General features: G+C 28.2%; 2 protein-coding genes across 8 annotated transcripts in view; one reads left to right on the plus strand and one right to left on the minus strand.

Annotated features, from left to right (window-relative positions):
- Nucleotides 1-523: 523 nt before the first annotated feature.
- On the plus strand, nucleotides 524-3,613 carry LOC127286803 (uncharacterized). 2 transcript variants are annotated; one of them, XM_051313397.1, is made up of 6 exons: nucleotides 524-878; nucleotides 1,238-1,597; nucleotides 1,807-1,929; nucleotides 2,525-2,784; nucleotides 3,082-3,259; nucleotides 3,375-3,613. In XM_051313397.1, exons 4-6 carry the CDS (start codon nucleotides 2,650-2,652, stop codon nucleotides 3,503-3,505), a joined length of 444 nt encoding a protein of 147 aa, XP_051169354.1. In that variant the 5' UTR covers nucleotides 524-878; nucleotides 1,238-1,597; nucleotides 1,807-1,929; nucleotides 2,525-2,649; the 3' UTR covers nucleotides 3,506-3,613. The 2 variants fall into 2 exon arrangements, with proteins under 2 accessions (XP_051169354.1, XP_051169364.1); XM_051313407.1 differs by lacking the exons at nucleotides 1,238-1,597; nucleotides 1,807-1,929.
- Nucleotides 3,614-12,752: 9,139 nt separating this feature from the next.
- The window catches only part of LOC127286681 (lysosomal-trafficking regulator), a 179,628-nt gene continuing 170,083 nt past the window's right edge, over nucleotides 12,753-22,297 (minus strand). For 5 of the 6 annotated variants that reach the window (XM_051313218.1, XM_051313226.1, XM_051313209.1 and 2 more), the window contains 4 exons: nucleotides 19,537-19,673; nucleotides 19,231-19,469; nucleotides 16,877-17,155; nucleotides 12,753-13,221 (listed from right to left, as the gene is read on the minus strand). In XM_051313218.1, the coding sequence (XP_051169175.1) occupies nucleotides 13,020-13,221; nucleotides 16,877-17,155; nucleotides 19,231-19,469; nucleotides 19,537-19,673 (857 nt within the window). In that variant the 3' untranslated portion in view covers nucleotides 12,753-13,019. Of the gene's footprint in view, nucleotides 13,222-16,876; nucleotides 17,156-19,230; nucleotides 19,470-19,536; nucleotides 19,674-22,297 lie in introns of those variants that run through there. The other variant, XM_051313242.1, reaches the window with a different exon arrangement.

The following is a 22,297-nucleotide window of genomic DNA, read 5'->3' on the forward strand; positions in this document are numbered from 1 at the left end:
GTATAACATTTTTGTGAGAAGAGTTTTTAAAGAATGTATTTAAAAAATATAATTAACAATAAGAACATAAAATTAATTTGTGAAATAATAGATTAATTTGAAAAAATAGGTTACAGTTACATATTTTTAAACTCAATTTTTTTATTTATGTATAATATCTTAAATAAATATTCATAAATGGATCTTACTAATTTATTAAATAATATTACTTTTATTTTGTCAATTAAATAAATAAAAATTTGCCGTTACATTAAAATGTCTTTAGAATTAATAATTATTAGAAACTAATTAATTTTAAATTAATTTTACAAAACTAAATTACAGTTCTATATAATTTTTTTTGTAGTGAAGTTAGCTTCATTTAAAAAAATTGGTCGAGAAACGATAATTCGATTGTAGCAAACCCGCGAAAGATGAATGCCTAGACTCCTGTACGAAAAGCAGAATAATTGTTGGATGATTTAATTTCAGTAATCTACCTATAATTTTTAGAGCTTTACATAAATATCTTTTTAGATTTTTTTTAGTAGAGTATAACTTAATCATTTAATTGATTAATGAAAAAAAAGCATTTTTATTAGTTAATTCTCTATGGATTATTTGTTAAATAAAGTGAAATCTAAAAAAAAAGTTCAATTGTGTGTAAAATTTCGGTACTATAATCAAGTAGCTACGTTACTGCCATATCACGAGACATGCGCAAACAGCCTTCTTGCCGGCACAACATACATTCGTTTTGTTCGTTTTCACCACGTTTTATCTCGAGGGCTTGATTGCCAGTTAAATGTGACAGAAATAGTGTTTTAATTTCCCAAAAAAGGATAAAAGGTACATAAATAGGAGCTTTCTATTGTTAACATTCGGAAAATCACAAAAAGGTAAGTCAAAGTTCTTTTAAAATAAAATAAAGTAGAATAATGAAAACACGAGAAATTAACTGTCGAAAACAAATGAAGGTGACGGCATGTGTTTACATGCAAATTTCTTTTTAGTCGATTATCGGTTTTAAGATATGTTTTTCATTATTTACATATTATGAAAAAGTAAAAAGAATATCACCGTTTCCTAAGAATATAAAAAGTGTTACGAATTTGTAATTTATAAAATGTATGAATGTAAATAACGGCACGTCAATGCGTAGATCGTAATTCCGTTTTTAACCATGAATTACAATTAAAAAATTTATTTATTATTTACAAAGAGGCAGCTTATTTATTAATTAATTTATTTTTGACAGATTCAAACTAGGTAATGATTTTTGACATCGTGAAAAATTATAAGTATTATTAGAATCATGTCAAAACCCTATTATCGGCAAAAAAAAAAATATGTTTTTTAAACGAAAACATTCTAATGCATTTGAAGAGTCAGAACTTGAGTTACCTAATTTTGGAGCGAAAAAATTAAAACTTGATCGTGAAAGCACCGAAATCACCTAATAATGTTCCTGGCAATATTCATCCTAATGGTGCTGGAAAATCGGCTGGCAACATAAAGTCTGTTCCAGAAACCCAACACTCAAAGGAAAAAACTCCTGAAAAAAACTTAGAAGTTTCAGAAGTTTTGAATTCGGATTCTAATGAGGATTCTTTGAACAGTAATTTTGTTTAATTCTTACTTTCTCTCTAAAACCGAATCAGTGAAAAATTAGTAAAAAAACCACTGATTTTCAGTGATTTTCTTCTCAAGATTTCAATTAGTAATATTTCATTGGAAATCAGTGAAAAAAAATTAAGTTTCAGTTATTTATTACATTTATATATAGTACATTATCGTCTTCATTTCATAAAAATGTTATTTTTATAGGTTCTGAATTGAGTAATAATGGATCTGAAATTAGTTTGCCACAGAATAAAGGAGCATCGCCATTATTAAACCGTGATGATCTGTCGATCGAGTCAGTATCTGCTCGTGTAAATCAACTAAAAGGTTAATTTACATATTATCTACAATTGAAACCTGTGGCCCGCGACACTTATAAAATCTAGGAAACCTTTAAATCACGATAAATTTAAAAATAGGACACTAAATTTATTCAACAAAATTCATTATGATTCAAGACATTACTTTACAAATTTTAAAATTATAGAAATAATTGAATAGAATTTGGATATAAATTAAGTATTAAAAAATTTTTAAATAAAAAATTATTTAAGTAATTGAATTTTCAAAGCACTTTTGTAATGCAAATAAAATTAATTTATTTTGCAAAGAATTTCAATTAAAATTTTTTAAATAATTAATATTTGAAAATATTTACATGACTAAAAAACTAAATATTAATTTCGGAAAAATTTAATTTGTAACTTTGAAAATAATTCAATTTTTGAAGACGTTTAACTAAAAAATTTTAATTTACTTGAAATTTCGTAAAATTTTATTCAGAATTTTGAAAATAATCAAATTGTATAAATAATGAAAAATCATAGTTTTTAATGTCACCAAAAAATTCATCTTGGAAAAAAATAGCTGTTAATAGTATTATGTTACAAATATTAATTTTAATGTTTTATACGTTTTTCAGAAGAATTAAAGCAGTTGAAAGAAGATGTTCAATCTGGATTCAAATCGATTGAAAAACAACTTATTGGAATTAAGAAGAGTATCTTATATGATTTAAATTTGAAATTCGAACATCTTATTCAAGTAATGTCGAGCAATCTTACTTCAGCAGAGGAGTCAAAACAAATGGAGATTTTGCCAACTCTACCAAAAAGGAATATCACCGACTTTCTCGAGTTTGAAAATCAATTGTGTGCCGAACAAGACTTGAAATCTCCATCGGTAATTTTTTATTTTTAAATAAATCCAATAATAATAAGAATAATAATCATTATTTTTATTTCCCTTAATTTCTCAGTAATTTTAGTACTGTATTGCAAATTTTGATCAACAAACATCAATTCAAACAATCCAGATGAAAAGAATTCAGGGTAAGAAAAAATAATTGGCCGTAACGTCCCTACATGGTTTAGACGCCAAACCGAATACAAAGTAAGCTAACTCCCAATTATTTTTCCTTACTCTCAATTATTTTTTTTTTACTGGGTAAAAAAATAATCTAAATTATGTATTTTACAGAAAACATTTATGCGTCTTCAATCAAAACCATTGCTTGTTCATACAAATATGATATGTACGATTTTACCAATGATTCTAACAAAAAAAGTGCAACTCGAATACAGTGGATTTGGTCGTCCCAGTAGAAAAAAACAGAAAAAAGACTTTTCATCGACTCAGACTTTCTGTCTTTTAAAAGGTAAACTTTCAATAAATTATAAATAGTAACATTTAACAAATCTCCATTATTTGTCATTCATTATTACAATGAATTAATTAATTATTACAATTATTATTGCCTCCTATTATTACAGAAATTCATCTTGAGAAGTTTTCCAACGTGCCGTTACAACAATTTAATAATTATATTACCCGCTGGTTTTCCAATGCAGGCGATAGGGAGCGAGGAAAAAAAGACAGAAAATCAAACCATCCTGCAAATTAAAGCTTTTATGGAAGAAAAAACCGTTTCATTTTTTTTACTTAAAATTACATACTTAATTTAACTAAGTTTTTCATGCAAGTTTTCACTGACGTACTATTGTAAAACATGAAAATTATAAACTATATTTTAATAAATAAGCATTATTAAAAAATAAAAACTTAATTTTATTGTATGTTCTTGATTATGTGTATAATATTATTATAAATCTTTCAAATTTAAATATTGATTAACTTTTTTTTAATTTTTAAATGACTAAAAATCATTTTTTATTGATTAAAAATTAAAACATTTTATTGATCGGTTTAAAATTGAATTATTTCATATTTTAATCAATTAATAATTAAATTATTTGAATTTTTAATTAATTTTGAATTATATTAACAAACAAATTTGCTGTGTTAACTTTCAATTTCATTTAAATTTAATTCAAGAATTTTTCTTTGTTACATAATTTAAAAAAAATTATTAAAATTATTTATTATTAAATTATTTTTACGCTTTTAACGAAAAAATTACTATAATTACTTTTATTTAAAAAGAAATTAGAACGTAAACAAATTGCAGTAAGATAAAAAATTACTTTGGGTATCGATGTATTGATTTTATAGGCACGTATAATTACAAATTAATTATGCAATCTATAACTGTCATTAAAAAAGTAAACTAATACAAATATTAAAACATATAAAATTAAAAAAATTTATTTTTCTTAGTGACAGTTTAAATCGGCTCTGTTATGCTGAGATTCTCAAGCGAGCGAACAGCGTAGTGGTTAGCGTATTAGACTTCGGTGCGTTAGATTAAGATAGGCTAGGGTTCGAATCCCCCTGCGAGCGTTAGGAAATTTAATGTGTGTAAAAATAAGTTAAGTGTGTGAAAAATACTTCGAGTGAACTATTAATAACAAATAATTAATATGCATTCTGCATTGTTAATTAAAAAATTTTTTTTCTAAAATTATTTAAAAAAAAAATTTTTTTTTTATCCGCGCCGGTTGCTAGACGAAAAAATGCCAGTTCCCAGCCGGTTGCTGGGCGGCAGAAAACCTATACCGAGACGGTATAGGTATACCAGTTCCTAGATGCTTGCCAGGCGGATGAATGCCAGTACCCAGACGGATGACAAGCGGATGAATGCCAGGTGTCAGGGGATGACAAGCGCATGAATGCCAGTACCCAGGCGGATGAAAGCCAGGTCCCGGGCGGTTTGACGCCTGTACCGAATCGGATCCGCAGTCTGTACAGAACTAAGTCATCTTTCGGACGAATACCAGGTCCGCGGCGATTTCCAGCCAGTACCGACAATCAATCCGGCGTCGGTACTGGATCTGTACCGCGCCGGTTGGAAATTTCCGCCTGGGCTGCATTAATATACGAAATCTATGTATGAAATATTAAATTTTCATTTTCATTGAAACATTTTTAAGACAGTATAGTAATTTTTTACATACATATCATTTTATTGGAATTTCAAGTGAGAGCTCCCAATACCTCACAGGTGGGGTAATAGAAGAAAATGCATTTTTTTCGAAAACATTTTTTTTGTAAACTTACTTTTTTGTTCTTAATTTCGAATTAATTATAATTAAAGATAAATAACAAAAGGAGTAAAAAATAACCAAAACAATATTTTATTATATCAATAAGTTGGTTTTTTTTAATAATTGTCCTTAAGAGGCTCCAATTCCCTCACCTTCCCCTATACCAAGTTTCATTAAGATCGGAGGTGAGACGCTTTCGGATCTATATCCCTACTTGGGTGAAGTGAAGTTGAAGTGACTCACTGTTATCGTGTTGTGACCTATGCTGTTTATAATGTTTTGTGGAACTATGTAAACATCTTTTGTGTATCTGCGGTGTCACCTTGCAATGTTGTGATCTTCGACAGTTTAATATCTTAACTGTATACCCCTTGTTCAAGGTTTAAGTATGTTTAAAGTGTTTGAAACCCGGTGTTGACATTTTCCCGCGTTACAGGTATAATTGATGTTTCTCACTCAATTTGAGTTTGTTTCTCATTGTTTTGCCCAGAGGGAGATTGACTTCAGTAGTCTTACTTTAGCCTATATTATATACATATATATGCCATTCCATGAGTTTTTTAGCGCTTTTTGGAGTAACCTTTTCAAATTAAATAAAACATTTTTTTATAATATTTATTAATATCAAGGTCCACAATAATCACTTTTTTAAGTAAAAACAATTGTTTATTTAAAAAATACAACAATAAATAATGAAAAAAATTCACTTTTTTCCTTCTACTCCAAATAAATTGGTTTAAAGATCAAAATTTTCCTTATTTTTCACGCTTTAATACCGCACAAGAAAAATAATGTATTAGAAAACAGTTAACTGACAATTTATTAAACAATGTTTGTTTACTTTTTTGTATTTTAGTTACTTTAAAACGTCTGCTATAGTTGCGGGCGACGTTCGGAAATTGTCGCTCTCGTTATTGAGCAGCAGCTCATTACACTAGCGTAGTAGAAAGCATGTTGTGCGAAAAGTGAGGTTATGTTGTCATTAAACAAAACCTAAACATTTCTGGTTATCACATTGAATGGTTTTTAATTATCTACTTTCCCTGCTAAAAATAAAATCACAGAACGTCAAAAAATTAGTCAGGATCTCTGACGTTTTGAGACTGTTTTTGTTACGATTGCAGTCACAGCACACCACAATAAGTGAGGTTTAGTCAAAGAATCGTCAATAGTAGTCAGATTTTTTATGAGGGTGGAGACCCTTTTTTTTGGCCATACCATAAATCATTAAACCCTGTGACTATTTGTGATGTTAAATGACATTTCTTTCTATAAAATAGTTTTCAAGATTCCTGACTTACTTCTCATGAATTTTGACTACAAATATTTAAAAATTAAAATAAAATCAATATTTTTTAATTAAAAAAATAAATAAAAATCATTTATCGTACAACATTTTTTTATATTTACGTTACACATACTAAATTATTATTTTTACAATTTATTATATTTATTTACCCCTATCGAAGAAAATCTCGCAAACGCAGGGAATCGAACTCACAACCTAACGAACGCAAACCGAATACCTAACCCCTGAGCTAAACTAACCTGAGATCTGAAAAATAGAATACGGTTTTATGAAAATAGAAGATCTTTTTACTTTTTTTCAATTTTATCAACATATTTTGTTGATGATTATTATTATTATTTTAAAAAAATTTTATAATTTTTAAGAATTAACAAGTAAAGTTAAAATAGGTATATTCTTATATTGATCAAAAAACATTTTTAGTCCATTTATCATATATTAATGTATTCAATTAATAAAATTTTCTTTAGCAAATGTTTAATTAAACAAAAAATTTGTATGTAAATATTTTTTGAATTCAAACTTCAAAGAATATGTGTAATATAGAAATAAAATAGTCTAGAATAATAAGATACTGTCGGATTGTCTCAAGTAAACTCTGAGCGAATTTTATCAGGTTTTTCGCTCACGTTTTAGCAAATTCATTACTATCATACATAATTAATTATAATGATAAGAATTAATTAATATGCATATATTAATTACTATATTATTAAAATTCAATTTAACATAATTCTTCCACAAATCAACTAAATGATTACTAATTTTAATTTCTCTTTTTAGCATACTGCACTATAATTAGATGCAATATTTGGTTCAAATCAAATTTATATTGAGTGAAAACTGGATCAAATTCTCTCAAAGATTGATTGAGCGATCAATTCATATATTCTATTTTACAAGAGACCAGAATGTTTTTGCTCATCTAGTTGTAAAAAAATAAACTTTTATGTGAAATAGCCAGCGATTTCTAATTTTTTTTCAAATATATATATAAATATATATATATATACATATATAGAGTTAACACAGTGGTAAGAATAGGTTTTCAACATATGTTGCTTTCTTATAACTAAATGTAAGGAAACTAGCTTACTGTAAAATAATAAATACAAATTTGAAGTAGGGACTTTAAAAGTATAGTCGTAGTCATTGACGCCTTCCCTTTTCTGTCCTTGTCTTACAAACGTGATTCCATATATATTATATGTACGTTAGAAAAGGACAAAAAGAAAAGTATAGGCCAGAAGGATCTTTTATATGGTTTTATGGCTTTTCATTGCAAAATTAAAAATTGTTGCATTTGAAAAAAATAATTTTTAAATATTATATTCGTAATGTACATGTTAATACAATTACAACGATACAAAATTTTTTGCAAATGTTTTTAAATTATTGAGAATTAATTTTAATTAATGGAGTATTTATTGTATAATCATTATGTAATTTTAGAGTTTTTACATAATGTTTTATATCATTGGAATCGTTAAAATCTATAAATTACAAATATAACATTTAAAAAAATATTTATTTAAATTTAAATAATTTTTTATTTTGCATTAAAAAGTCATAAAACCTGATGGACCCGCAAAAGGACCCTTCTATTGGAAAAAGGGAATATATAATATAATAGAGTTATATGGTGGGTTTGAGTGGCCTTGGTACCTCTCTTGGAACCCTTTTTACAAAAAAATAAAACGTAGTGAGAAATAGTCACTTTTTAGAAAACGTCAGGCCCATAAAAACTATTTATGTCAGAATTAGTCAGCAGCATCACAAAACATCAAAATAGTTTCAAAACGTCAGGATTTCTGACGTTTTCCCTGTTGAAAATTCCTATGTGAGAACACATATGGGATCCCATCCAGGATCTCTTGTGAGTTCTTATGTGGGTTCCCATACAGGTTCACACATAAGATCCTGTATGAAAAGGTTCCTGGGATGAACTTGCGTGAGAGCTCGCGCATGATCTTATGTCTCTGTAAAAGCAATAACACAGGATCCCATGAGGTTTCCTGTGTAGGTTCCTATATGAACAACACGATAAATAGGAACACACATGGGATCTTATCCGAGATCTTGTATGAGTTCTTACATAGGTTCTCACATATAAGAAGATTAATAGCAGCTTAATAAGATTTATCGTGTTGTTCATATAGGAACCTACACAGGAAACCTCATGGGATCCTGTGTTATTGCTTTTACAGAGACATAAGATCATGCGCGAGCTCTCACGCAAGTTCATCCCAGGAACCTTTTCATACAGGATCTTATGTGTGAACCTGTATGGGAACCCACATAAGAACTCACAAGAGATCCTGGATGGGATCCCATATGTGTTCTCACATAGGAATTTTCAACAGGGTTGAGACTGATTTCTGATTTTATTTTTAGCAGCCCACATAGCACCGAAAGTTTCCTAAACCTGTATTAAAGCTGTGCGTGCCAAGTTGGAAAAATTTACCGTAAAGCTTAGCACAGGTTGTGTAAATATGTAAATGTCCGCAATGGAGTAAATGTTTAGCGTAAAACTGTACTGAATCTTTAAATTACGTATTTAGTACAGGTTTAGCGTAAAACTGTACTGAATCTTTAAATTACGTATTTAGTACAGGTTTAGCGTAAAACTGTACTGAATCTTTAAATTATATATTTAGTACAGGTTTAGCGTAAAACTGTACTGAATCTTTAAATTACGTATTTAGTACAGGTTTAGCGTAAAACTGTACTGAATCTTTAAATTACGTATTTAGTACAGGTTTAGCGTAAAACTGTACTGAATCTTTAAATTATATATTTAGTACAGGTTTAGCGTAAAACTGTACTGAATCTTTAAATTACGTATTTAGTACAGGTTTAGCGTAAAACTGTACTGAATCTTTAAATTACGTATTTAGTACAGGTTTAGCGTAAAACTGTACTGAATCTTTAAATTACATATTTAGTACAGGTTTAGCGCAAAACTGTTTATTATTACAAAGAGTATATTATTGTATACATATATTTTTTTCCAATGGTATATGCGTTTTAATACCCAATTTTATATTCGGAGTTTATTAACTTCAACATTTTAATTTAGAATGACATGAATTTACATTAGTTTATTAAAAAAAATTTGCTATACGAACATTGTTACTTAATTTATTTCCAAAAAAATTGAAATTTATGCAGAGTTCACTTGATTAAAATTTAAATTCATGTCATTCTAAATTAAAATGTTGAAGTTAATAAACTCCGAATATAAAATTGGGTATTAAAACGCATATACCATTGGAAAAAAATATATGTATACAATAATATACTCTTTGTAATAATAAACATCTCAAAAACTGTTTGATGACTTTACAAAATAATATAAGTATCTGTTTAAAGTATTTTCGTTACAAGAGACATTTTCTCAAGATATTTCATAGCCTCCCCTGGTCGAGCCCGTTAAGGCGCTCCCAGTGCGGTTGAGAGCGATGATGGTCGAGGGTTCGCGTCTCAGAGTCAACACGTCGGAAGAATTTTTTTTTTATATTATTGACGCTATATATAGCTATATAGGTTTCGATATCGGAATTTTCGATAGGGGTACCAAATATGTAATTTTAAGATTCAGTACAGTTTTGCGCTAAACCTGTACTAAATATGTAATTTAAAGATTCAGTACAGTTTTACGCTAAACCTGTACTAAATACGTAATTTAAAGATTCAGTACAGTTTTACGCTAAACCTGTACTAAATACGTAATTTAAAGATTCAGTACAGTTTTACGCTAAACATTTACTCAATTGCGGACATTTACATATTTACACAACCTGTGCTAAGCTTTACGGTAAATTTTTCCAACTTGGCACGCACAGCTTTAATACAGGTTTAGGAAACTTTCGGTGCTGTGTGGGAGGGTTGCAGTAAAAAATTAAAAAAACATTTTTGAAGGATGAAAAACCTCACTTTTCACACAACATGTTTTTTACTACGGTAGTGTAATGAGCTTCTGCCATGAACGGCTCTATAGGCCGTTTTTGAAAATTCTTCCCCAGCCTTTCCAGATTTAATAGAAGCATTTACATATCCCCGATACTAACAACCCTAGCTGAAAAGAGAGGAATTACAGGTCACGTGGTACATTGTTATATAAGTGTTTGTGCATAACTGTCAGTTGGCGTTTTTTTTGAAATGTGTTTGATGCGAGTTAATTTTGTGTAATTATACATAAAAAAGTGAAAAATGAGGTTGCTAAATTGATCAATGAATCAGCATTAACACAGGCAACTTTACTTGATATAAATTATTTTGTATGTATTTGAATATTAACAAAACACTTGCTGAACTTGTCATTATATTTTGTTTGTTTACATGTAAATATAACCTAAAAATAAAAAAAAATTAAGAAATTTCGTTTGAAATATATACGGCTACAATGAAAAAAAATTATTTATATTTTTATTATTTTTTTTATTTTTATATTTACAACAAATTATTGCAATTCCTTTATTATTTCATTATGAAACATAATTGAAAACAAATATTTTAAACATCTAACTTATATATTCATATATAAATAAGCAAAAACTTACCAATTTTCAAATATATTTTCAAAAAAAAAATGTTTTCAAAAAATTTATGTTTTATTTATAATTTTTGTGGGTAACTTTTTTCTTTCTTTACACTTTTTCTAAAATTATTATATTTCACTTTACACTGCTTACAATATGAGAACAGCTGTCACTAGGCACAGCCATATTTTAAAACTTATAAGTACACCGCTTTTCCGCTAGAGGCGTCATATTCGGAGATATGTAATTTCGGATTTATTCTCATGCAGGGGACCTATATGCTTAACAAGCAGTGAGTGCTTCTTTATACTACTTCATGGCTTCTGTTCAATAACGAGAGCGACAACTATCGAACGTCGCGCGCAGCGTTAGCAGACGTTTCACAGTTAATAAAATACAAAAAAGTAAACAAACATTGTTTAATAAATAATGAGTTAACTGTTTTCTAATACATTATTTATCTTGTACGGTATTAAAGCGTGAAAAATAAGGAAAATTTTGATCTTTAAACCAATTTATTTGGAGTAGCAGGAAAAAAGTGAATTTTTTTCATTATTTATTGTTGTATTTTTTAAATAAACAATTGTTTTTACTTAAAAAAGTGATTATTTTGGACCTTTATATTAATAAATATTATAAAAAAATGTTTCATTTAATTTGAAAAGGTTACTCCAAAAAATGCTAAAAAAACTCATGGAATGGCACATATATATATATCAATGTACGGCCTATACGCTTTGAATTCAATTCTCACATGTATTCTTCTCATGGGAGTTTAATATGATTCATAAATGGATTCAACGCATAGCAAAGTCATTTTCCATGTACTCTACTTGTCCGTTTACAAGCGAACAATATATTAGATTCAATCTCAAATTTCCTATAAGCTGGATTTACTTTACTGTTATCTAACTTGTATTACCAACAGACTATCATATAGTTTATTCTGGAACTTTTTCGTCTTCTAAGTTTATTGTTGTGACAGTTGGCTAAACCTCAAGTCATTTAAGAAGAAGAAGAAGATTATACAAGCTCTTCCAGCGTGCGTTGTGTAGTTAGTTGGTTAGGGTTGCGATCTATCAGTTTTAGGGTGTGCATTCAATTCCCAGCGTTCGAAGATTTTCTGTTAGGTAGGCGATTATTAAGTATAAATAACCGTTAGCGATTATAATGTATGTAAGTGGTGAAGGAAGAACAAATTGTGGGTGCAATAGCAAGATATATGGTGCTTCAATAAATTAAATTTGCAAAATATTTTTTTAAATAAATTTAATGTATGAAAAAATTACTATACTGTCTTAAAAATGTTTGAATGAATATGAAGATTTAATATTTCATACATAGATTTCGTATTTTAATACAGTATACAGTGTACGTCAGTGTGCCTATACGCCGGTTAGCTTGTGTTGTATAAATTCCGCCTGAATATCAGTTGGAGTTCCAGTAAATCAAAAACATATTTTATTGAATATTTTAGATGTAATAAAGACTTAAACATCAACGGTTTGTATACAAGGAGTTGATCTTCTTTCTGTATTTTCAGTCTAAAAATCGAAAATATAACCTAAAGTTTTTTTTGGATCTTAGGTACCTTTTTTCGCTAAGAGTCACATATTAATAGTACTAATCTAAAAACAAAAATTTGAATTACTCATAAATTAATCGTAGGTTTTTGGACTTTTTTATAGACAATTTTTTTCTCTGCAAAATAATTAAATATTTGTTCTTGTAATTGGTCACTGAAAATAAGTCAGCATCCTTTGCTTGTTATTTGTACGTCTTAAATCATTTAGCCCATCGTAAATTTTAAATAAGGATCATCTCGAAGTTTTCAAATTATACAAGAGATTAAAAAAATTTTAAAGTTAAAAGAATATAGGTTTATTCTGTTTCATTGCATTATATGATAATTAGTTTCTTCTATTATGTTATATATTACATGATAATAAAATATAGGATAATAAAATAAAACAAGTTTTGTGATGAGACCTTCTCCCGCAATCCCCATAGCAAGATTATCGGTCATCATCATCATCATCACCACCTTATTGTATTGAATGTTCATGTTCTTAAATATACCAGATATAAATGTGTATTTATTATTTACAAAATGTTTCACTTGAATTATAATGACTTAAAGTTTACAAATTTGGATGTTCCACCATTTAACTTTCTAGTTCCCTCCCAAATTAATATAGTCGAATTGTCTGTGACTGCATACAAATGTTGTTGTTCTAAAGCCCATACGATTGCCACTATTGCTCCACAATATTTTGAGTCATTAATTATTTCTCGGACAAGTTTTAAGTCCCAACTGCTCCAAAACCTAAACATAAAATATTAAAAAAATATACATCTTTAATATTATAAGGTATTAAAGTTAGAGGAACATGGGTAAAACGGTGAGTTCGCATTATTTTTTAAACCAGGTGGTGCCATACAGCGACAATAATAAAATGTATTGGTATAATTTTTATCAATGGAGCTAATTCTGACAACCCACAATGAGCATTCCACACATTCAGTTCATGTTGAACCCTAATTCGAATGTTTTCCTGATTTTAAAAAAGAAGTAAATATTGGAAATCTTAGTTTAACATAAAAACTAATTTAACCTTGTGAAAGTGTATTCCTTTACAAACAAATTAAACTATTGTAGGTTAGAAAATGTTAAACTGTAATTACACAAAATTCATTTCATTACAAAGATGGTTTTCGGGCAGAAGGGGGATTTATTCTATCTCTTGAAAAAATTTAATATAATTTGTGCATTTATTATAGAATGGTGCGTATTTTTAAAAAGCAATTTTTAAATTTTTAACTTTTCGTATTTCATCATTTTTGGCAAATTTTGTACTAATTTGAATATTAAAAATTTCTTAATATTTAATTGTTAATGTTTTCAATTTGTCCTCGTTCTACCCCATCATTGAAGCAAAACGGAGAGAAAGTAACTTTGGAGAAAATACATGTTATTAAGTTGTAATTATAATATTTGCTCTTTTTCATAATTCTACAACTGCACAAAGGTTCCACCTAAGTATTCATATAAAAGTTATTGAAAAAAGTTCCCGTTGTAGCCCATGCTTTCCTAGAGGTCTCGTATTATTTCTTACTTTCAGGTTTAAATTTTGATTCAAGTTCGATTGCATTTCCAAAACGCAATAAAAAGTCTATATTATGTTACAAACTTGTGACAATAAAAAAAAATTTATGATAAACTAATTCTATTGTGTTTTAAACATAGAACAAAATTAAACATTATTGTCCAAACCTAGAGAAAATATAAAATCAGATTTGATTTAGTGTAAATCGTTTCTAATAAAAAAATGAGATGTTTTTGTCAGGGAAGTACCCAGGATCATGGTGAGATACTTTGGATAGATTAAATGTTTCGCGCGAAAGTTGACTGAACATACCAGAAGTAAGATATGTGGTATTTAATTATGAAGACCAGAGATTGGGTGAAGTTTGGTTCATATGTGGACCTAATTTTTTATTATTATGAGGCACTGAGAGTTTAAAAACGTGTTCAAAAAAGTACAAGTCAGTGAGAATCTGATTCATCACTCTAACAACATGCCCTTGTCATAAATAAGTAACAAAACTTTTAATTATTTATTTCTTTTTTACGAATAATTAGGAATAAAAATGTTCTATATTCAAAATTAAATTATTCAATATATACCAAACGAAGTGTAAACTTGAGAAAAATTAATCATCACTTTCAATACGTAAACTGACATCCGATGTAAAATATTATTAATTCATGAATATTTTTGAACATTTTTTAATTTTATTTAATGCAAAATAAGTTTATTTACAAAGTGCAAGTCAGAATTCCCAGTGGGCATGTTACATGGTACATGTTCGTTCAAAGGACATCCTAAAGACATCTTATGTTCTAAAGACGTCTGTAGGATTTGTTTTCCTTTCAGAAATACATATAGTGTATAACTTGTGTACAGACCATGTTTATTATACGTTTTTGGGGTCGCTGAAACTGAATCCGCTGTCTATTTTACCCCATTAAGCACGGACTAGTAATAAGGAGGTGGATCTCCTATTTACATGGTTCTAACGGAAAGTGTATCTTTGTTTTGCAAGAGTAATGTTCTGAGTTCCCTAGCAACAGTAGCGCCACTTGCGGTAATTGTGCAAACGAATATTGTTTGAATTTAAAAATCATTCTGCTTCGAGCACGTGCTAATAAAAAAAACACATGGTTTGTTTATTTATTATAACAACAAAAAAAAAATAAATAAACTCGCAAATGTTACCTTTTAAAGGTTGAAACTTACGTAATTTTTGAAAAATAGAGATTTTGTCCCCATTTACCGTAACTGACGCAAACAATTTTTACGGTTTTAAATAATTTTATTTTAAACGAAACTTTTAATGATACAACTTTTTCATGTATTAATGAAATAAAGTTTATATATTTAAGTTTTCAGAAATCAAAGAAAATTAAAAAAAAATTTAATGGCGGAGATATGTCGATTCTTGTGTAGCCATGCTTTTTGCAACGGTGGGCATGATAACTCGAAAAATATTTGACCGCTTGACTTAAAAATTGAAACACAACTTCTTTAATAAATTCTTTATAGAGTGACGTAGCCGTTTTTATTAAAAAAAAATTTTATGCAAATGATAATACTTTGAAAAATAAAATTTGTTTTCGGAATCGAAGTAGTCAGTTAAAAAAGTTCAGAATTTTTTTTTAAATTAACCGATTAAAAAAACCCTAAAAACTTGAATACATGTACTTTATTTTATTAATGCATGAAAAAGTTGTATTATTAACAATTTGGTAAAAAAAATACTTTAAAACCGTAAAAATTGTTTGCGTGCAGGGTGGCGTAACCCCTTAAATAATTTGAGGCTGATAACTCTAAAATGTAAGATAATATTTTAAATTTGTGTAATATTCCATACGGTTATTGTAATCCCAAGTAGCACGGAATATTGGTTGAATGTCACAGTGATATCAAGTGGGAATATTCCTGTGACAGAGGAACATTCCCTCAATATCACAGAAATTTTCCGCTCAATATCACAGGGATATCCCCTCAATATTACATGAATTTCACGAAAATATTCCCTCGGTATCATACGAATGTCACAGGAATATCACCGCGGAATGTCCCCATGAAGCGGACATTATGATATCGCCTGAATGTCACAAGAATATTCTCGCTTGATATCACCTTGACATTCAAGCAATATTCCGTGCTACTTGGGATATTAATTTTTAAAAAAAATTTATAGTAATTTCCTAAATAACATTTAATACTTTTAAATTAATTAAACATGAAATTAAATTAAATAATTTAAATTACATTAATAAATATTTAAAACAATAAATAGGAAAATTATTAAAATAAATAAAATGCATTAGTAATAAAAAAATAAATTAAAATTATTACAAAAAAATTAAATAAATATTTTTAATAACTTTAAGAAAATCTAAAATCTGAGATTATAATAATATAAAGTAATCTTTTATAAATTTCTTGCATTAATTTTTTTTCGTTAATTAAATATTTTATAACAGTTGCAATTTAAAAAAAAAATTTAATTATGTGAAAAACAATGTGATAAAAATTGATTTGCAGCTGACCCCAGCAGCAGAAAACAAAATATTTCCCCTGTTTCCATAAAATTTACACAATTACCCGTAATTACTTTCTTTAAAGATAATAACTTCGTTAGTACAATGAAACGATTGATTATTATATCAAAATGATGAGGTAAAATGGACAACGGATTCGGTTTCAGTGACCCCAAAAAAGTATAATAAACATGTTCTGAAAAATAAGGTCAAAATCCTGAAATGATGAGGCAAAATGGCCCACGAATTCGGTTTCAGCAACTACAAAAAACGTATAATAAACATGGTCTGTAAAGAAGTGTTTATTTTTGGAGTTTTAAAAAGGACGTCTGATTTAAATAAAGATATTGTGTAAAATAAATTTTCATACCTAATAATTCCATTCTCCAATCCTGTAGCAATAACATTGACAGAAATACCTTCGGGTGCATTACTATAAGACAATGCGCTTATTTTTATTTGAGATTTTATAGTTCCTATATTTCGAGCGTTAATTGTATATACTTTCAACACTGATTGAATTGAAGAATCATTATCGGTGTTTCTGGATACATTGAAAGAAACAGCAAAATCTCCAAGTGTTTCACTTATAGAAATCAAGGAAATAGGACGCCCTGCACTGCATACTATAGATCGAATGTATGTAAAGCTGCAACCAATATAAATAAATTTAACAAAACTAATACTAGGAGTAGGATAAAAATTTTATAAATATAATCATATATTGTGCTGCACTTGTTAACATTTTACAAATAAACTGTTCGCTGGAAAAACGACTTAAGTCGATTTTAGATATTTTGTGAAAACTTAAATTTAAGATTCATTTATAAGTTATAAGAGATTTAATGCATTATTATCCATATTTTCTTTCCTACTACAAAGATTTACTACTAGTCATAAAATTTTCACAGTAAGGGCAAAGATTTATGTGTTATTATTAATTTTAAAAGTAAAGAAACATAGAAAGACTTAAGTCGTTTTTCAAAAGATCGAATAAAAAATTCAAAAAACAATTATTTTTAGTAAGAAATAGTAAAATATACACAGAAAAAACCTAGTCTCATTTTTGTTGCAACTCAAAATGAGTCAATGCTAAACGACATAGAAAGTAATGCCACCAACCTGGCTCATTTTTGTTGCCCATCAAAATGAGCCGCCTAGACGACTCATTCTGAGTTCAGTTTTTTTTCTGAGTATATGTCACAAATAATTTTTTGTTACTTTCTTATAGTCTTTATTTATATAAATAATATATAAGGGAGAGTCGGTAGTGGCGAGACACGTTTTGTTTTTTTGTTATAGCACTCACATTTTCAAGAACATCAAGTCTGTATATATATCCATGGACAGGTGTGACTCTATACTGCAAATTTAACTTATACAGTTACAGAACAGATATTGGAAAAAAAGTTATTGCCGATTTACGATAATGTCTCACGACTACCGACATAAAAAATCGTCCGTAGTGGCGAGACACTATCTTAAAATCAGAGTCTTTATCGTTCAAACGTAACAAAAACAAAGGAATCAAAGAGAAAGAGTATAATAATTCATGCCTTTAAATCATAATATTGTATTATTCAATCATAAAAATACAGGCAAATATTTTTCTGATTGTGAGCCGCTAATCCATGTCACAGTTATTAAAAACAAATAAGCTTTTCTTCCTGTTCATCTTTTTCAATTTAAACTATAGTTATGAAAAATATTGTCGACAAAACGTACAAAAATTATATCAAATTCATTAGGACATGTACAATATTATTAGATATAAAAAAGCCACTGCCGACAACAAGTGTCTCGCCAATGCGGAAACAGCATTTTTCGGTAATGACGATGTACAATCCTATGCATCAAACAATAATTCATAGTGCTCTGGAAATTTTGAAGAAAACTTAAATACTAAAGACTCAAAACATTTAACCCTTCAGAAAATTCCGGAAATTTTTATTTATTATCACTTATACCGATGGGAAATAAAACTTTTAAAATATCTTGAAACTGTTATTAACAGTATAGCGATATTTCGTACATCAAAAACGTGTGTATCATATTGAAAAGTTAAAGCACAATAAAACTTGACATTCAGACCAGAAGTGCCAGCACAGTCAGTTCAGCTGTCTGAAATATCCTAATGTCTCGCCACACCGGCTGTCTCGCCACTGCGGACAACGCCTTAAACAATCTTTTATTTCAAATAACAAAGGTTTTACAAGACATTATGAACCGTTCGCTGGAAAAACGACTTAATTCGCGACCTAAACTGTTTTTTAAAAAACTGTTTCTATCGTATTATTTATCATATAAAGTATAATAATGAATTAAAATGGTTGATTTATTAATCATTGTAAAGTTTTATTTCGAATTTTAAATTACGCTTACATGCAGGAGTAGTGAGCTGCGTCGCGACATTCGGCTGGCGCGTAGTTTAAAATTCGAATTAAAACTTTAAAATGATTATTAAATCAACAATTCTAATTGATAATTTTACTTTATATGATAAATAATACGATAAAAACAGTTTTTTAAAATACGGCTTAAGTCGACTTAAGCCGTTTTTCCAGCGAACGGTACAAATATGCTTAATATCATTAAATTAAACGATTATCTCCTAAGTGGCGCTTTGTCTAACATGATGATTACAACTAAATTAACTTTTTAATACGAAATGCAGTATATAAAGGTATTTTGTATTATAAGATGGGTAAATTGTAATCTACTAACCTATTTAAATCCCAAGTAACGACAATGCCGTCAGCGTCGCCTGATATTCCAATATTAAATGTTCTATTAAGGGCAATTACTGTAACAGAATTTTTGTGTGCCAATAAAGTCACAGGTGCGGCATCTTCAAATTTTATATTTCCGTTAGAAGTAAAGACAAAAGAGTAAATTTCAATTCTTCCTGAAAAATAACCAATCCAGAGTTGTACGGAATCGGGTATAGATTTCATGACCGTGATCTAAACAAAACAAAAAAATATTCTAAATTCAGCACAAATATATTATTGTATTTTATTATATACATACCGGGTCAAGACCAGAATATTTAATTAAGGGTTTCGGCGCTTGGTCTTTTTTAAACTTCAATCTTGCAATACTATCATTGCCTTTCCAGGAAACCAGACCTGCTCCTAATGCCAAAATATTTGCTGAAGTATTTACGCCTGGAACATTCATTTTTTTTATTATAACCCAGGTGTTTTTGATTTTTTAAATTTTTCAAAATTTGAAATATAACACAGAAGTATTTTAATTTACTAGTAGTAAACATTTTGCTTCCTCGTGGAGGAAGCTATGTAGTCCTTTCGTTTATAAACTTTTTAAAAATGGTGAAAACAAATTTTCCTCTATATAGAAACATGTTATATGAGATCCTGATCAATTGTCCGGATGTATGTATGTGTGTGTATGTGTGTGTGTGTGTGTGTGTGTGTGTGTGTGTGTGTGTGTGTATGTGTGTGTGGATAGTTTTTGTGAACACGATATCTTTAACAGGTTTTAATGGATTTGGGTAAAATTTGGTAGGCTTATTTAACACATTAATCTCTCAAAAATGACGAGAGGATTTTTAAAAATACCCCAAAAAAAAAATTTTATCGTCTTTTTTCCAAAAATTTTTTTTTAATTGAAAAAATTTTTAAATCGAAAAATTTAAGGTAATATATAATGTAATCGTCTTCTTTATGTCAAGATGAATCGATTGATATATATAAAGTATAGATTTGATTGAAATTTAAAGAATTAATGAAAGTTAAAAAATCAAAAATTCTCATTTTAGCTAAAAAATGATGTGTTTATTTAAATTCATGTTTATATATGAAATAATTTTATTCCCTGCATTGAAACGAATTGATTGGTATATATAAAGTATAGATTTGATTTAAAATTTGAGAATTAATAAAAATTGAAAAATCGAAAATTCATATTTTAGCTAAAAAATTTTGTGTTTTTTTAAAATTCAAGTTGATGAATAAAATAATTGTATTCCTTGCATTAAAACGAATCGATTCGTATATATGAAGTTTATGTTACACTCAAAATTAATTAAAATTTTCTTTATTTTTCAAAAAATTTAATTAATTTAAAACATTTTTAACTCGAAATTTTTTAAATCAATCAATTGAATTGGACAAATTCATTGCTTCCTTCACGAGGAAGCGAATTTTTTGCTTCACAAAATGAGGAAGCATAATGTTTATGAAATAAACATAAAGGACCCCCTCCTTGTTTACTTTATGGAGTAACCACAAAATTTTTTAAGATTTTGTGTATCCCTTACCGTTTTCGAATTATCGAAAAAAATTTATTATCTATAATTTCAAATTTCTGAATTCTATTGAGATTCCATGTAGGATCCCATATTGAATCCCATAAGGGATTACTAGTGGATTCCTACGGAATTTAATATAGTTTTGTATGTGGAATCCCATGTGGGTTTCTCCACTAGGGTCAGAATTACACTTTACACATTATTAATTTAATAATTATTGTCTAATTTATCAAAAATATTGCATAAATTAACACTTTGGATATCTATTTATTACTTACAATTATTGTGTTCACCATTTTTTACTAATTTTTTGAGATTTTGTATTATTGTCTGATCTACAAGTATATCTATTTGCTTCAGGCCAAACAGTGCAATTTTAATTTTTGTATTGTGCAGAATGAAAAATGATAAAATTTTTCTTAATGGGTTTAGTGTGTCCGCTCAAAAAGTTGTTATTTTTGAGAATTTTAAAAAAGTATTCCCTTGAATATTTTTAAACTTAAGGGCTGTATTTGTACGTAATTGAAGAGTAGATCTCGTACTTTAACAGCAATTAGGGAACGTTTGTTAGCATCTTGAGCGATAGCACATATCTCTTAGGTTAGATGTCATTATTTTTATTAGAAAAAATATTTTGTTCACTTCATTTACGTACAAATACATCCCTAAAGTTTAAAATTATTTGATAAAAACTTTTTAAAAAAAATTTCTGAAAATCATCTTAAGGGGAGATTACGGTGATTTTTTTTCAAAACACGAAATTATTTTTTTTCATTTTTGGTTAGTATGACTATTTAAGAACACGGAAAAAATAGTCTAAAGTATTTTCATGGTCTAGAACTGATATGAATTGAGTAGCAACCTGCATCAACTCACAGAGCGCGCGAACGCAGTCGTTTATTCCAGTCGGGTAGCAGTAAACGGCTCAGAGGCACTCACTGCTACTTGACTGACAATACATTACTGGAAAATGATATTTTAGAAGCGAAAGAAGGATCTATGTATGTAGCCAGTATCGCCGATTGAATAAGAATCACTTTTTTGCTTAATTTCTACTTAAAAAACTTTAAACGCGTTTTTCTCAAATCTGCATATTTTCAACTTTGTCACACTCTCATTTTAAAACTATTCAACTAATTAACTTCAAATTTAGACAGTATGTTCCTTGCATATGTAGTTTTCATGTACACTAGGATTTTTAAAATCCATTAATATTTTTAAAAGTTATAAAAAATTTAAATTGCAAAACTGCAATCGGTTTTTTTTCAATGAATATTTCTCATTCTAGTTTACACGATAGCCAAAATAGTACAGATTAAGAAAAATTTTAGTTTTTTCATTTTAAATTAATTGTTCTAGAGAAAAAGTGTGACAAACTTTTAAAATGTACCACTTTCGGCAGCCATTTTTTATTAGATTGTTTAAAATAAAAAAGAAACCAAAATTTTTTTTGACTCTTTAAAATGTATATTTTATCATAAGAAAATTGTAAGTAATAAATATTTTTTTTACTACTAA

This window comes from Leptopilina boulardi, unplaced genomic scaffold (genome assembly GCF_019393585.1).
Source record: "Leptopilina boulardi isolate dan_hultmark-lab unplaced genomic scaffold, ZJU_Lbou_2.1 LbouV2_122, whole genome shotgun sequence".
Classification (NCBI taxonomy): Eukaryota; Metazoa; Arthropoda; class Insecta; order Hymenoptera; family Figitidae; genus Leptopilina; species Leptopilina boulardi.